At 40.7% G+C, this 17714-nt stretch overlaps 1 protein-coding gene across 1 annotated transcript in view; it reads right to left on the bottom strand.

Annotated features, from left to right (window-relative positions):
• The window catches only part of SLC9A8 (solute carrier family 9 member A8), a gene marked incomplete in the record, with an annotated part of 719342 nt that overhangs the window by 108331 nt on the left and 593297 nt on the right, over positions 1 to 17714 (bottom strand). The window contains 1 exon segment of the mRNA XM_053691852.1: positions 2141 to 2252. Within this exon segment, the coding sequence (XP_053547827.1) occupies positions 2141 to 2252 (112 nt within the window).

Raw genomic sequence — 17714 nt, 5'->3', positions numbered from 1 at the left:
ATCAGATGAGCAAATTAAGACTTGGAGCTCCACTGAATATAGAAGGTCAATTATACTGAAGGGGTACCCCTTGTAACACTATTACTAGGACGCTAAGTGACTGACTGTTAACTCTTATGAGTAAGGCACCAATTGCCTGGAGTGACAAGGCCTTTTTACCTTGGGACTGCCAGTAATAGTGTTACAAGGGGTACCCCTTCAGTATAATTGACCTTCTATTTCAGTGAAGCTCCAAGTCTTAATTTGCTCATTTGATTACCAAATAGAATGTTATATCAATAAATTTCACTGTGTTTGAGAACTTGATACGCCTCTCCTCTATTGTTTTTCAGCTTAAATATGTAATTAAGCCTAAAATTAGTTGTGCTGGGTAGGATCTACTTTTCTTTCTTAATTTTTTGATAGAATCACTTAGATCTCCATGCTCTGGATGCCCCAATATATATATATATATATATATATATATGTATATATATATATATATATATATGGGAGTCAAAGGGTAAACAGCGCTTATGGAGATTCTTAAAAACTGAATAATATTAAAATCTCGGCAGTGTTGGTGGGTAAAGAAAACAAAAAAAAAAAAAAAAAAAAAAAAAAAAAGGGAAGAGAAGTATATGAATATACGTATATATATTAGAGTCTTTGATAGGATATTGGAATCCTAGTGTAATGAAGGCGTAATAGATACCCTTACCAAAAGTTACCTCAATCCTATGAGGTAAGTTTGCCGCATTGGAGGATGTATCTAGTGGTTGAATGAATCCTGGATGTTCTGGTCTGTATAAAATCGCTGCCTCTTGGAGTAGAATGGGATGTGGGTCCCCTTTGTGCTGGTTTCTTTAGGAAACTTCCTGTATTTATTGCCTCTTGGAGCTTGGTTTTCTTGTCTTGGTATGAACTTTAGGATGTCAGAGCAGGTGACGTGGTTACAGGGTACTTGTTTCTTTTTTCTTTTCTTATTTTTTCTTCATTTTCCTTAGAGTTGTGTCAGCAGATACAAAACTCACGTCTGTGGTACACAAAGATATTTCCTTCCTTCCTAGTACTCGGAGTCGGAAAAGGGAAATTTGTGAGTGGCGTGCTTGGAAATATTTTATGCACACAGTACTAGGAAGGAAGGAAATATCTTTGTGTACCACAGACGTGAGTTTTGTATCTGCTAACACAACTCTAAGGAAAATGAAGAAAAAATAAGAAAAGAAAAAAGAAATAAGTACCCTGTAACCACGTCACCTGCTCTGACATCCTAAAGTTCATACCAAGACAAGAAAACCAAGCTCCAAGAGGCAATAAATACAGGAAGTTTCCTAAAGAAACCAGCACAAAGGGGACCCACATCCCATTCTACTCCAAGAGGCAGCGATTTTATACAGACCAGAACATCCAGGATTCATTCAACCACTAGATACATCCTCCAATGCGGCAAACTTACCTCATAGGATTGAGGTAACTTTTGGTAAGGGTATCTATTACGCCTTCATTACACTAGGATTCCAATATCCTATCAAAGACTCTAATATATATACGTATATTCATATACTTCTCTTCCCTTTTTTTTTTTTTTTTTTTTTTTGTTTTCTTTACCCACCAACACTGCCGAGATTTTAATATTATTCAGTTTTTAAGAATCTCCATAAGCGCTGTTTACCCTTTGACTCCTATTTTTCCTATATTGTATAGACTTAGTCTATCATACAATATTTGTACCTTCATAGCTGCTCTATGAGATTTTCATACCTCTGACTAGCGCATTTACTTGAGTAACGCCTGTTTCCACTCACTGACACTGAATGGTAACATTCTACTTAATTCTATACATATATATATATATACACATTTTAAAAGGGGTTGTCTATTACTTATTGGCTATTTAAACTACACATATTGGAGCTGAAGCCTTTTTTTCCTTTTGAGATATATATATATATATACAGTATATGTATGTGTGTATATATATATATATATATATATATATATATATATATATATATATATATATATATATATATATATATATATATATATATATATATATATATATATATGAAATCCACACTCTTGAATAACGTCTTTTGTCAGTACCTTCTACTTTGCAAGAAAATCTATTTTAATAGCTTAATGCAAATATACTTACCACTGAACCACATGATGAACATCATTTTTGGGGTAATTTTATGGTCCCGGAAAAAATTGAGCAGATAAGAAAGAGGAAAAATATTGACTGCTCTTCCAAACAAAACAAGCACCTGTAAAAAAGAAAGTAAGTTAATGACACCGATTTTAAATTACTTAAAGAGAAAATACCTACACTACATGTTAATAAAAAAAAAAATTTTTAAATTAAACTGAGTGATTTGAAGTTTAGAAAACAAAACCAGAATACATCCCAAGCAATTCACATTTTAAGTGAAATGTACAAAATAGTGATGCCTGCTCAAATACAAAGATGAACATGCACAACATGATTACAAAAATATGACTTCTGATCGTTAATTTGTTTGCAATAATGAGCTTAAAGGGACATGAAAGCCAAATCTTTAGAAAGAGCATGCATTTTTAAACAACTTTCTAATTTGTTTCTATTATCTAATTTGTTTTATTCTCTTGATAATCTTTGCTGAAAAGCATATCTAGATAGGCTCAGTAGCTCGATTGGTTGCTGCACATAGAAGCCTTGTGTGATTGGCTCACCCATGTGCATTGGTATTTCTTCAACAAAGGATATCTAAAAAAATAAGCAAAATAAATAATAGAAGTAAATTGGAATGTATTCTCTATCTGAATCATGAAATAAAAATTTTGGGTTTAGTGTCCCTTTAACATGTAGTGAAAGCCCTGTCTCTTAAAAGATTACAAATGATTAACAGGTAATAGGTATAGGTGTCTCAACTGCCTATGTTATTGGCATAGACATACTATTTGTCCTAGCGAGGGGTTCAACCAAGGACAAGTAGTTGTAAGGTTGGGTACACAGAGTATGGAATGCTGGGTAAAATAAAAAGCTGTATATTACATTAAGCTTTAGTACATCTAGAACAAACACTAATTGAATGCCTGGGCTTTTTCATTAAAAGCATTTGTGAGTCTCACCCTTAGGAAACAGAGAAATATGTACAATGCAGAAGCTGGCAGCTGAGCAGAACAAGCCCTTCTGAAATTCTCTCTTGCCGTTTTGTTGCTGAAACATTTAATTATTTTTCTGTTACTACCAATTAATTTAAATCTTTTTCTGCTTGTGTCTTCTACTTCATATGTTTCACAGGACCCGTAAATATTAATACTGCTTCTATGCGCAAACTCTCAATCGCCTATGCTAATTTTAATCCATGGTTATGGTTATGAATCACTGCACTAACCCTAGCTAAGCTTATAAGCTGTGTGAACAGCGAAGCTTTGGCGTAAAGGGAATCTGCAGAAAAGCAGGCGAAGTAAAAAAAGTGTGTCATTGTGAACCTCATTTGCATATCTTACCCAGAATCCTTTGCTGCATTGGAAATAATATAATTCAGAGGTTTTCTGTGGGAAAAACAAGCCTTCTGGCCTGTCTAGATTTGTTAATGAACTACAAAATGAGTTATTTTCTCTATATTTTTGCGTAGTGGAGGATTTTAAACCCACTTTTTACCACCCCCTAATTTTAAATGTTGTTGTGTATAAGAGAGTGAGAGAGAGAGATGCAATCACTAGAGGCAGGTGAGGCAGTGCTTCACCTGTCATATGGGCAAAAAATATTTTTTTATTGCTTTAAAAAATAAATTACACATTTTTTTACCAAGCTAAATGTTGTGCAATGGAGAGGCACAAGCAGGTCTGCTGCCCTCCATTGCACAACATTCTTGTTCCTTTTTGCTATGGGCCCGGGAGAGCTGCGCCACCCACTGGTGGAAGGTGGTTAAGGAAGCTCATTTGCGAGGCCCATAAGTGCCCATTTGAGGTTGCTCTATAGTGGCCTCTTTGGGGCCGACCCGGGGGAGCCAATAAGCGCCTGTTACAGTGACCAGAGTTGTCAGTCACGTGACATGACTGTCTGAAGAGGCAGAAGCAGTGCGCCCTAGGAGGGAACAACAGATTAGCCGAGTGAGAGACAGTGTGATGTGAGGAGGCCAGGCGAGCACTGAGAACTTGAAGAAGAAAGAAGAGAAGAGGCAAGAGAGTAGGAGTCAAGGAGCGAGAGGACCTGGATGTTTGCCACAACACTGCTGCTTCTGCTGAGGACTGGCATGTAAATCTATTTTATTATTTATCTAATTTATTTTTTGTTCACATGCAGGGACGTTTTTAAGGTGGGTGAATAGGTCAGTAGCCCGGGGTACCAAGTGAGAATAAGGGGATGGTAGGACGGTCAGACAGAAAACTAAATTTATGCTTACCTGATAAATTACTTTCTTTTACGATATGACGAGTCCACGGATTTCCTCCTTACTTGTGGGATATTAACCTCCTGCTAACAGGAAGTGGCAAAGAGCACCACAGCAGAGCAGTATATATAGCCCCTTCCCTTCCCCTCCACCCTCAGTCATTCGGCCTAAGGTATAGGAAGAGAAAAAGGAAAGGCTAAAAAGGTGCAGAGGTGACTGAAGTTTACAAAAAATATATAAAAAAAACTGTCTTAAAAAGAACAGGGTGGGCCGTGGACTCGTCATATCATAAAAGAAAGTAATATCAGGTAAGCATAAATTTAGTTTTCTTTTACAAAGATATGACGAGTCCACGGATTTCATCCTTACTTGTGGGAAACAAATACCAAAGCAATAGGACACGGATGAAAAGGAGGGACAAAACAGGAACCTAAAAGGAAGGCACCACTGCTTGAAGAACCTTTCTCCCAAAGATAGCCTCAGAAGAAGCAAAAGTATCAAATTTGTAAAATTTGGAAAAAGTGTGAAGGGACGACCAAGTCGAAGCCTTACAAATCTGTTACACAGATGCATCGTTTTTAAAAGCCCATGTGGAAGCCACAGCCCTAGAAGAATGAGCCGTAATTCTTTCAGGAGGCTGCTGTCTAGCAGTCTCATATGCCAGACGGATGATACTTCTCAGCCAAAAAGAAAGAGAGGTAGCCGTAGCTTTCTGACCCCTACGCTTTCCAGAATAAACAATGAAGATGATTGACGGAAATCCTTAGTTGCCTGTAAGTAAAACTTTAAGGCATGGACCACGTCCAAGTTATGTAACAGACGCTCCTTCTTAGAAGAAGGATTAGGACACAAGAAAGGAACAACAATTTCCTGATTAATATTCTTATTCGAAACAACTTTAGGAAGGAACCCAGGTTTGGTACGTAAAAACCACCTTATCAGAATGAAATATGAGATAAGGCGAATCACACTGTAATGCTAAAAGCTCAGAAACTCTTTGAGCAGAAGAAATAGCAAACAAAAACAGAACTTTCCAAGATAATAGTTTAATATCTATGGAATGCATAGGTTCAAACGGAACCCCTTGCAGAACTCGAAGAACTAAATTCAAACTCCAGGGAGGAGTAATAGGTCTAAATACAGGCTTAATTCTAGATAGAGCCTGACAAAAAGACTGAACATCTGATACATTTGCCAAACATTTGTGAAACAGAATTGACAAAGCTAAAATTTGTCCCTTTAAGGAACTTGCTGATAACCCTTTCTCCAATCACTTCTTGGAAAAAAGACAAAATCCTAGGAATCCTAACTTTACTTAATGAGTAACCCTTGGATTCACACCAAAAAGATATTTACGCCATATCTTATGATAGATTTTTCTAGTGACAGGCTTTCTAGCCTGTATCAAAGTATTGATAACTGAACCAGAGAATCCTCGCCTCGATAAAATCAAGCGTTCAGTCTCCACGCAGTCAGTTGCAGAGAAATTAGATTTGGATGTTGGAAAGGACCTTGAATGAGAAGGTCCTGTCTCAACGGAAGTTTCCACGGTGGCAGATAGGACATGTCCACTAGATCCGCATACCAAGTCCTGCGTGGCCACATAAGCTAGGCTGAACAACCAAGGTACTGCCAAGGCATCTATCAGTTCGGCCTGAGGATCCCTTGACCGGGATCCGTATCTTGGAAGCTTGGCATTCTGACGAGATGCCATCAAATCCAATTCCGGTCAGCCCCATCTGAGAATCAATGAGGCAAATACCTCCGGGTGAAGTTCCCATTCCCCCGGATGAAAAGTCTGTCGACTTAGAAAATCTGCTTCCCAGTTCTCTACCCCTGGGATGTAGATCGCTGACAGATGACAAGAGTGGGCCTCTGCCCAACTGATTATCTTGGATACTTCTATCATCGCTAAGGAACTCCTTGTTCCCCCCTGATGATTGACATATGCCACAGTCGTTATGTTGTCCGACTGGAATCTGATGAATTTGGCCGAAGCCAACTGAGGCCACGCCTGAAGCGCATTGAATATTGCTCTCAGTTCCAGAATATTGATTGGAAATAGAGACTCCACCTGAGTCCAAACACCCTGAGCCTTCAGGGAGTTCCAAACTGCACCCCAGCCCAGAAGGCTGGCATCTGTTGTCACTATCACCCACGAGGGTCTGGGGAAAAAAGTCCCCTGGGACAGATGATCTGGCGACAACCACCAAAGAAGAGAGTTTCTGGTCTCTTGATCCAGAATTATCTTTGGAGATAAATCCGCATAATCCCCATTCCACTGACCGAGCATGCACAGTTGCAGTGGTCTGAGATGAAAGCGAGCAAACGGAACGATGTCCATTGCTGCTACCATTAATCCGATTACCTCCATACACTGAGCCACTGATGGCCGAGGAATGGACAGAAGTGCTCGGCAAGTATTCAAAATCTTTGATTTTCTGACCTCCGTCAGAAATACTTTCATGGCTACCGAGTCTGTGGAACAAGTGAACTCTTCTCTATGTTTACCTTCCAGCCGTGAGTTCTCAGAAAAGACAACACTGTGTCTGTGTGAGATTTTGTCAGATGATATGTTAACGCCTGAATCAGAATATCGTCCAGATAAGGCGCCACCGCTATCCCTTGCGGTCTGAGAACCGCCAAAAGAGAGCCGAGAACCTTTGTGAAGATTCTGGGTGCTGTGGCCAACCCGAAAGGAAGAGCCACAAACTGATAATGTTTGTCCAAGAAGGCAAACCTTAGAAACCGATGATGATCTTTGTGGATTGGAATATGAAGGTAAGCATCCTTCAAATCCACGGTAGTCATATATTGACCCTCCTAGATCATTGGCAAAATCGTTCGAATTGTCTCCATCTTGAATGATGGAACTCTTAGAAATTTGTTTAGACACTTGAGGTCCAAAATGGGTCTGAACGTTCCCTCTTTTTTGGGGACCACTAATAGGTTTGAGTAAAACCCCTGTCCCTGTTCCAATTTTGGAACAGGACAGATTACTCCCATAGTAAAAAGGTCTTTTACACAGCGTAAGAACGCCTCTCTCTTCATCTGGTTTGCAGATAATCTTGAAAGATGAAATCTCCCTCTTGGGAGAAAATCCTTGAATTCCAATTGGTAACCGTGGGTCACTATTTCTAGTGCCCAGGAATCCTGAACATCACTTGCCCAATCCTGAGCAAAGAAAGAAAGCCTGCCCCCTACTAGATCCGGTCCCGGATCAGGGGCCACCCCTTCTGTCAGAGTATTTCAGTTATGCTGCTTTTCCTTTAAGGTGTACTAACCAATCACAGGTACACACTCCCTTTATCACACCTGCTCACACCCCCAAGTTTTGCTTAGTAATTTGTAAAACTCCCTGAGAGACATACTTGTTCCTGAGCTAACTACCAATTTAACTATACTTTAAACAACCTAAGGATTTCAAAGTACTATTCAACTATTTCTATCTGTGTGAGCAAACCTAATCTAATCCTTTCAGAGTGTTTAGTTATATTTCAGACTGATTCAGCCTTTCTGTTTCATCTCTCCCTGAACCGGATGCCTGCAGTTTTCACAGACTTCCAGCTGCACTCAGCTAATCAGACTGCAGCCTGTTCCACATTTTCACAGACTGATTCACCTAACTAAGGAGTGTAATATCCAATCTCATCAAAGGTAACTCTCAAACCTTGTTCCATAATTGTTTCAGCTTTAATATTGTCAGAAATCCTTCTGAGCTCTGGATAAGTGATTGTGGTGACATCACACTCCAAACACCGCGCCTCTCTCCCTCAACACAGGATCTCATCTCTGCATGTCAGCTGCAGCTTCAACTGAAGGGAGACAAGCATAACTGAAGGGAGACAAGCATATCTGATCTGGTTAGTTAACTAAAGTATAAGATTTCTATGTCTAATGACTGTATGACTTCTACTTGCATTTATTCCTGAACTACAAAGTACCTTGCTAACTTACTAATTTCCTGTGCTGTTTGTATCTGACTGTTAGCTAAACAGTTCAGAATCCTACCAATATTAAAAGGCTTAATTTACACCAAATCAACCTGGTGTCACTTCACATAGTGTTCACTTTCTGATTTGGTGTTACAAAACACAATTTTATTGTCTTTAAATTTAACAGTTACTCAAGTTAATACTGTTAATGTTACACCTTCATGCTGTTTTGTGGAAGAAGCGGGGGATCCTCCGTTAAAGTTCCGAAAGGAACGGAAATTATTCTGTTTACCCCTCATTTTAACCGACCTATCCTGAGGTAGGGCATGGCCCTTACCTCCTGTAATATCAGAAATGATCTCCTTCAATTCTGGCCCAAAAAGGGTCTTACCTTTAAAGGGAATAGCTAAAAGCTTATGTTTTGATGACACATCAGCAGACCAAGATTTGAGCCACAATGCTCTACGTGCTAAAATAGCAAATCCTGCATTTTTTGCCGCTAATTTAGCAATTTGAAAAGCGGCATCAGTAATAAAAGAATTAGCTAGCTTAAGAGCCTTAATTCTATCTAGAATGTCATCTAATGGAGTCTCAACCTTAAGAGACTCTTCTACAGCCTCAAACCAAAAAGCTGCTGCAGTAGTTACTGGAACAATGCAAGCCGTAGGTTGTAAAAGAAATCCCTGATTAACAAATAATTTCTTTAGTAGACCCTCTAATTTCTTATCCATAGGATCCTTGAAAGCACAACTATCCTCAATGGGTATAGAAGTACGCTTATCTAGGGAAGATATAGCTCCCTCTACCTTAGGGACCGTTTGCCATGAGTCCCGAATGGTATCTGCTATAGGAAACATTTTCTTAAAATTAGGAGAGGGAGAAAACGGTATACCTGGTCTATCCCAAGCCTTACTAATAATTTCCGAAATTCTCTTAGGAACCGGAAAAACATCAGTGTAAGTAGGAATTTCCAAATATTTATCCACTTTACACAATTTCTCTGGAGGAATCACAATAGGATCACAATCATCCAGAGTCGCTAAAACCTCCCTAAGCAACAGGCGGAGGTGTTCAAGCTTAAATTTAAATGACATAGCATCCGAATATGTCTGAGGCAAAACATTCCCTGAATCAGAAATTTCACCCTCAGACAGTAATTCCCTGATCCCCAACTCAGAGCACTGTGAGGGAACATCGGAAATAGCTAATAAAGCATCAGAGGATTCAGTATTTACATTAATACTTGACCTACTGCGTTTACCCTGCAACACTGGTAATTTAGACAATACCTCTGTAAGGGTAGTTGACATAACTGCAGCCATCTCCTGCGGAGTAAAGGAATTAGACGCACTAGAAGTACTAGGCGTCGCTTGTGTGGGCATAAAAGGTTGTGACACTTGGGGAGAATTGGATGGCATATCCTGATTCTCTTCAGACTGAGAATCATCCCTAGGCACACTTACTTTATTTAAAATATGCTTTTTACATTGTAAAGCCCTTTCAGTACAAAAGTTACACAATGTTAGAGGGGGTTGCAAAATAGCTTCTAAACACATAGAACAATGAGAAACCTCAATGTCAGACATGTTGAACAGACTAGTAATACCACAAACGTTGTTTAAACACTTATTTATAGCATAAAATAAACATTAGAAAAAACGTGTACTGTGCCTTTAAGAAAAGAAAAAACATAATTTATGCTTACCTGATAAATTTATTTCTCTTGTAGTGTATCCAGTCCACGGATCATCCATTACTTGTGGGATATTCTCCTTCCCAACAGGAAGTTGCAAGAGGATCACCCACAGCAGAGCTGCTATATAGCTCCTCCCCTCACTGCCATATCCAGTCATTCGACCGAAACAAGACGAGAAAGGAGAAACCATAGGGTGCAGTGGTGACTGTAGTTTAATTAAAATTTAGACCTGCCTTAAAAGGACAGGGCGGGCCGTGGACTGGATACACTACAAGAGAAATAAATTTATCAGGTAAGCATAAATTATGTTTTCTCTTGTTAAGTGTATCCAGTCCACGGATCATCCATTACTTGTGGGATACCAATACCAAAGCTAAAGTACACGGATGATGGGAGGGACAAGGCAGGAACTTAAACGGAAGGAACCACTGCCTGTAGAACCTTTCTCCCAAAAACAGCCTCCGAAGAAGCAAAAGTGTCAAATTTGTAAAATTTTGAAAAGGTGTGACGCGAAGACCAAGTCGCAGCCTTGCAAATCTGTTCAACAGAGGCCTCATTTTTAAAGGCCCAGGTGGAAGCCACAGCTCTAGTAGAATGAGCTGTAATCCTTTCAGGGGGCTGCTGTCCAGCGGTCTCATAGGCTAAGCGTATTATGCTCCGAAGCCAAAAGGAGAGAGAGGTTGTCGAAGCTTTTTGACCTCTCCTCTGTCCAGAGTAAACGACAAACAGGGCAGATGTTTGACGAAAATCTTTAGTAGCCTGTAAGTAGAACTTCAAGGCACGGACTACGTCCAGATTATGCAAAAGAGGTTCCTTCTTTGAAGAAGGATTAGGACACAATGATGGAACAACAATCTCTTGATTGATATTCCTGTTAGAAACCACCTTAGGTAAAAACCCAGGTTTGGTACGCAGAACTACCTTGTCTGAATGAAAAATCAGATAAGGAGAATCACAATGTAAGGCAGATAACTCAGAGACTCTTCGAGCCGAGGAAATAGCCATCAAAAACAGAACTTTCCAAGATAAAAGTTTAATATCAATGGAATGAAGGGGTTCAAACGGAACTCCCTGAAGAACTTTAAGAACCAAGTTTAAGCTCCACGGGGAGCAACAGTTTTAAACACAGGCTTAATCCTAACCAAAGCCTGACAAAATGCCTGGACGTCTGGAACTTCTGCCAGACGCTTGTGCAAAAGAATAGACAGAGCAGAGATCTGTCCATTTAAAGAACTAGCTGATAAGCCTTTGTCCAAACCCTCTTGGAGAAAGGACAATATCCTAGGAATCCTAACTTTACTCCATGAGTACCTCTTGGATTCACACCAATAAAGATATTTACGCCATATCTTATGGTAGATTTTCCTGGTGACAGGCTACCGAGCCTGTATTAAGGTATCAATGACTGACTCGGAGAAGCCACGCCTTGATAGAATCAAGCGTTCAATCTCCATGCAGTCAGTCTCAGAGAAATTAGATTTGGATGGTTGAAAGGACCTTGTATTAGAAGGTCCTGCCTCAGAGGCAGAGTCCATGGTGGAAGAGATGACATGTCCACTAGGTCTGCATACCAGGTCCTGCATGGCCACGCAGGCGCTATCAGAATCACTGATGCTCTCTCCTGTTTGATTTTGGCAATCAGTCGAGGGAGCAGAGGAAACGGTGGAAACACATAGGCCAGGTTGAAGAACCAAGGAGCTGCTAGAGCATCTATCAGCGTTGCTCCCGGGTCCCTGGACCTGGATCCGTAATAAGGAAGCTTGGCGTTCTGGCGAGACGCCATGAGATCCAGTTCTGGTTTGCCCCAACGATGGACCAGTTGAGCAAACACCTCCGGATGGAGTTCCCACTCCCCCGGATGAAAAGTCTGACGACTTAGAAAATCCGCCTCCCAGTTCTCTACGCCTGGGATGTGGATCGCTGACAGGTGGCAAGAGTGAGACTCTGCCCAGCGAATTATCTTTGAGACTTCTAACATCGCTAGGGAACTCCTGGTTCGCCCTTGATGGTTGATGTAAGCCACAGTCGTGATGTTGTCCGACTGAAATCTGATGAACCTCAGTGTTGCTAACTGAGGCCAAGCTAGAAGAGCATTGAATAATGCTCTTACCTCCAGAATATTTATTGGGAGTCCACGATACCTGAGCCTTCAGGGAGTTCCAGACTGCGCCCCAACCTAGAAGGCTGGCATCTGTTGTTACAATCGTCCAATCTCACCTGCGAAAGGTCATACCCTTGGACAGATGGACCCGAGAAAGCCACCAGAGAAGAGAATCTCTGGTCTCTTGATCCAGATTTAGTAGAGGGGACAAATCTGAGTAATCCCCATTCCACTGACTTAGCATGCATAATTGCAGCGGTCTGAGATGCAGGCGCGCAAATGGCACTATGTCCATTGCCGCTACCATTAAGCCGATTACTTCCATGCACTGAGCCACTGACGGGCGTGGAATGGAATGAAGGACACGGCAAGCATTTAGAAGTTTTGATAACCTGGACTCCGTCAGGTAAATTTTCATCTCTACTGAATCTATGAGTCCCTAGGAAGGAGACTCTTGTGAGTGGTGATAGAGAACTATTTTCCACGTTCACTTTCCACCCATGCGACCTCAGAAATGCCAGAACTATCTCTGTATGAGACTTGGCAATTTGAAAGCTTGACGCCTGTATCAGGATGTCGTCTAGATACCTAGATACGGAGCCACCGCTATGCCTTGCGGTCTTAGAACCGCCAGAAGTGAGCCCAGAACCTTTGTAAAAATTCTCGGGGCAGTGCCCGACCGAAGGGAAGAGCTACAAATTGGTAATGCCTGTCTAGAAAGGCAAACCTTAGGAACCGATGATGATCTTTGTGAATCGGTATGTGAAGGTAGGCATCCTTTAAGTCCACTGTGGTCATGTACTGACCCTCTTGGATCATGGGTAGGATGGTCCGAATAGTTTCCATTTTGAATGATGGAACTCTGAGGAATTTGTTTAAGATCTTTAGATCCAAGATTGGTCTGAAGGTTCCCTCTTTCTTGGGAACCACAAACAGATTTGAATAAAATCCCTGTCCTTGTTCCGTCCGCGGAACTGGATGGATCACTCCCATTACTAGGAGGTCTTGCACACAGCTTAGGAATGCCTCTTTCTTTATCTGGTTTGCTGATAACCTTGAAAGATTAAATCTCCCTTGTGGAGGAGAAGCTTTGAAGTCCAGAAGATATCCCTGAGATATGATTTCCAACGCCCAGGGATCCTGAACATCTCTTGCCCACGCCTGGGCGAAGAGAGAAAGTCTGCCCCCCACTAGATCCGTTTCCGGATAGGGGGCCGTTCCTTCATGCTGTCTTGGGGGCAGCAGCAGGCTTTCTGGCCTGCTTGCCCTTGTTCCAGGACTGGTTAGGTTTCCAGGCCTGTCTGGAATGAGCAACAGTTCCCTCTTGTTTTGAAGCGGAGGAAGTTGATGCTGCTCCTGCCTTGAAATTTCGAAAGGCACGAAAATTAGACTGTTTGGCCTTTGATTTGGCCCTGTCCTGAGGAAGGGTATGACCCTTGCCTCCAGTAATGTCAGCAATAATTTCCTTCAAGCCAGGCCCGAATAAGGTCTGCCCCTTGAAAGGAATGTTGAGTAATTTAGACTTTGAAGTCACGTCAGCTGACCAGGATTTAAGCCATAGCGCACTATGCGCCTGGATGGCGAATCCGGAATTCTTAGCCGTTAGTTTTGTCAAATGAACAATGGCATCAGAAACAAATGAGTTAGATAGCTTAAGCGTTCTAAGCTTGTCAATAATTTCATTCAATGGAGCTGTCTGGATGGCCTCTTCCAGAGCCTCAAACCAGAATGCCGCCGCAGCAGTGACAGGCGCAATGCATGCAAGGGGCTGTAAAATAAAACCTTGTTGAATAAACATTTTCTTAAGGTAACCCTCCAATTTTTTATCCATTGGATCTGAAAAAGCACAACTGTCCTCAACCGGGATAGTGGTACGCTTTGCTAAAGTAGAAACTGCTCCCTCCACCTTAGGGACCGTCTGCCATAAGTCCCGTGTAGTGGCGTCTATTGGAAACATTTTTCTAAATATAGGAGGTGGGGAAAAGGGCACACCGGGTCTATCCCACTCCTTGCTAATAATTTCTGTAAGCCTTTTAGGTATAGGAAAAACGTCAGTACACACCGGCACCGCATAGTATCTATCCAGCCTACACAATTTCTCTGGAATTGCAACTGTGTTACAGTCATTCAGAGCAGCTAATACCTCCCCAAGCAATACACTGAGGTTCTCAAGCTTAAATTTAAAATTAGAAATCTCTGAATCAGGTCAGAGATGTCATCCACAGACTGAAGCTCTCCGTCCTCATGTTCTGCATACTGTGACGCAGTATCAGACATGGCTCTAACAGCATTTGCGCGCTCTGTATCTCTCCTAACCCCAGAGCTATCGCGCTTGCCTCTTAATTCAGGCAATCTAGATAATACCTCTGACAGGGTATTATTCATGATTGCAGCCATGTCCTGCAAGGTAATCGCTATGGGCGTCCCTGATGTAATTGGCGCCATATTAGCGTGCGTCCCCTGAGAGGGAGGCAAAGGGTCTGACACGTGGGGAGAGTTAGTCGGCATAACTTCCCCCTCGACAGAACCCTCTGGTGATATTTCTTCTATAGATAAAGACTGATCTTTACTGTTTAAGGTGAAATCAATACATTTAGTACACATTCTCCTATGGGGCTCCACCATGGCTTTTAAACATAATGAACAAGTAGGTTCCTCTGTGTCAGACATGTTTAAACAGACTAGCAATGAGACTAGCAAGCTTGGAAAACACTTTAAAACAAGTTTACAAGCAATATAAAAAAACTTTACTGCGCCTTTAAGAAACACAAATTTTCCCAAATTTTGAAATAACAGTGAAAAAATGCAGTTACACTAACGAAATTTTTACAGTGTATGTAATAAGTTAGCAGAGCATTGCACCCACTTGCAAATGGATGAATAACCCCTTAATACCAAAAACGGAATAACAAATGACAAAAAGTTTTTTAAACAGTCACAACAACTGCCACAGCTCTACTGTGGCTTTTTACCTCCCTCAATACGACTTTTGAAGCCTTTTGAGCCCTTCAGAGAAGTCCTGGATCATGCAGGAAGAAGCTGGATGTCTGTGTCTGTAATTTTTGCTGTGCAAAAAAACGCCAAAATAGGCCCCTCCCACTCATATTACAACAGTGGGAAGCCTCAGGGAACTGTTTCTAGGCAAAATTCAAGCCAGCCATGTGGAAAAAAACTAGGCCCCAATAAGTTTTATCACCAAACATATGTAAAAAAACGATTAAACATGCCAGCAAACATTTTAAAATACACTTTTATAAGAGTATGTATCTCTATTAATAAGCCTGATACCAGTCGCTATCACTGCATTTAAGGCTTTACTTACATTACTTCGGTATCAGCAGCATTTTCTAGCAAATTCCATCCCTAGAAAAATATTTTAACTGCACATACCTTATTACAGGAAAACCTGCACGCTATTCCCCCTCTGAAGTTACCTCACTCCTCAGAATATGTGAGAACAGCAAAGGATCTTAGTTACTTCTGCTAAGATCATAGAAAACGCAGGCAGATTCTTCTTCTAAATACTGCCTGAGATAAACAGTACACTCCGGTACCATTTAAAAATAACAAACTTTTGATTGAAGAAATAAACTAAGTAAAAAACACCACAGTCCTCTTACGACCTCCATCTTAGTTGAGAGTTGCAAGAGAATGACTGGATATGGCAGTGAGGGGAGGAGCTATATAGCAGCTCTGCTGTGGGTGATCCTCTTGCAACTTCCTGTTGGGAAGGAGAATATCCCACAAGTAATGGATGATCCGTGGACTGGATACACTTAACAAGAGAAAGTGAATTTTTTTTCCAAAATGCACAAAAAAAAACGTTAAATTATTCCCAAATTTAACTTAATATCGTTGGTTAATCCAAAAATTACTGCACCCAGAAGCAAGGGCAGAAATAAGGCTTTAGAAGTACTTATATCAACATGTAGTCAAAAGATAGATAAAAATACACTCTGCACCTCGCCACACCTCTGCTGTGGCGCTTACCTGCCCCCAGGGTACTTCGAATCAAGTTTCCAACCCTTCAGACCAGCTACACAGTCCAGGAGCCACCGAGTTACTGTTTGTTGCTGCTAAGCCTGAAGAAATTGTGCCAAAATAGGCTCCGCCCTTTAAGGTCAAAAGTCGGAGTAGGCCCAAACAACACCGCATGGAAATGCAGTTTTGCACTAAAGTAAAAATACAATATGACCCTCAAGCATAAAACCAATAAGTTTTAAGTGCCAAAAATAAAATACATAAAACATTGTTTTTTATATTGTCTCCCATGTCACATAATGCCCAAATATCAACTAATGATAAATATAAAAATAGGGACTCCAGTAACACCCCTCTTATTAAAATAGGTTTTACTGCTTACCCCATTCCCATACAGGGAAATAATGCCAGCCAGTTCTGATACACCAAGTCTCCTCAGAAAAAAAGGCTGCACATACCTTAATGCTGCTTGTAGCATGAAACCGGACTCCACACTGAAGATGTCTCATGGTTACCTTCAGAAGTCTTGTGGGAACCAGCATGGATCTTAGTTACAAATGCTAAGATCATCAAACCTCAGGGCAGAAATCTTCTTCCATATCCCCCTGAGGAAAATAGTACGCACCGGTACCAATTAAAATAAAAAACTTCTTGATTGAAGAAACTAAAACTAACACCTCACTTTACCATGTCTTCCTAGTATAACACAGGCAAAGAGAATGACTGGGGGTGGAGGGGAGGGGCTATATATACAGCTCTGCTGTGGTGCTCTTTGCCACTTCCTGTTAGCAGGAGGTTAATATCCCACAAGTAAGGATGAAATCCGTGGACTCGTCATATCTTTGTAAAAGAAATAATATTTTCAATTAATAGAGTTTAAAGGGATATGAGACCACAAATTACTCTTTCAAGATTCAGACAGAGCATGCGATTTTAAACAACGATTTAATTTACTTCTATTATCAATTTGTCTTTGCTCTGTTATCTTTTGTTGGAAAGCAGGGATATAAGCTTAGGAACCTGACCATTTCTGGAGCACTTTATGGCAGCAGTTTTGCAAGAATGTTATTCAATTGCAAGAGCACTAGTGGGTAGCACTATTTCCTGCCATGTCGTGCTCCAGACGCCTTTCTAGGTATCTCTTCAACATAGAATATAATGGTGACTAAGCAAATTTGATAACAGAAGTAAACTTTTTATAAAGCTGTATGCTCTGTCTGAACCACAATAGAAAATGTTGGGGTTTAATATCCCTTTTAAAGGACCACTCAATGCAGTAGAATTGTATAATTAACAAGTCCATATTTAAAAGACAATGCAATAACACCTACTCTGAATTTCAAATAAGCAGTGGATTTTTTTCTGACAGATTTATTTTTTTCTCCCATTTTCTAGTCCCCTGTATCATGTGACAAACATCAGCCAGTCACAGACTAGTATACGTATACACAGTGAGCTTGTACACATGCTCAGTAGGATCTTGTTCCCCAGAAAGTGTGAATATAAAAGGACTGTGCAGAATTTAATAATGGGAGTAAACTGGAAACTGCATGCCCTTTCTGAATCATAAAAGTGTCCCTTTAAGAAGCTTTTCATTATAATATTGTATATTAAATGCAAGGGGGGGATATTGGCTT

This window comes from Bombina bombina, chromosome 1, assembly GCF_027579735.1.
Source record: "Bombina bombina isolate aBomBom1 chromosome 1, aBomBom1.pri, whole genome shotgun sequence".
Taxonomy (NCBI): domain Eukaryota; kingdom Metazoa; phylum Chordata; class Amphibia; order Anura; family Bombinatoridae; genus Bombina; species Bombina bombina.
The sequence above is the reverse complement of the archived record's forward strand: the minus strand, read 5'-3'. Positions and strand labels throughout refer to the sequence as shown.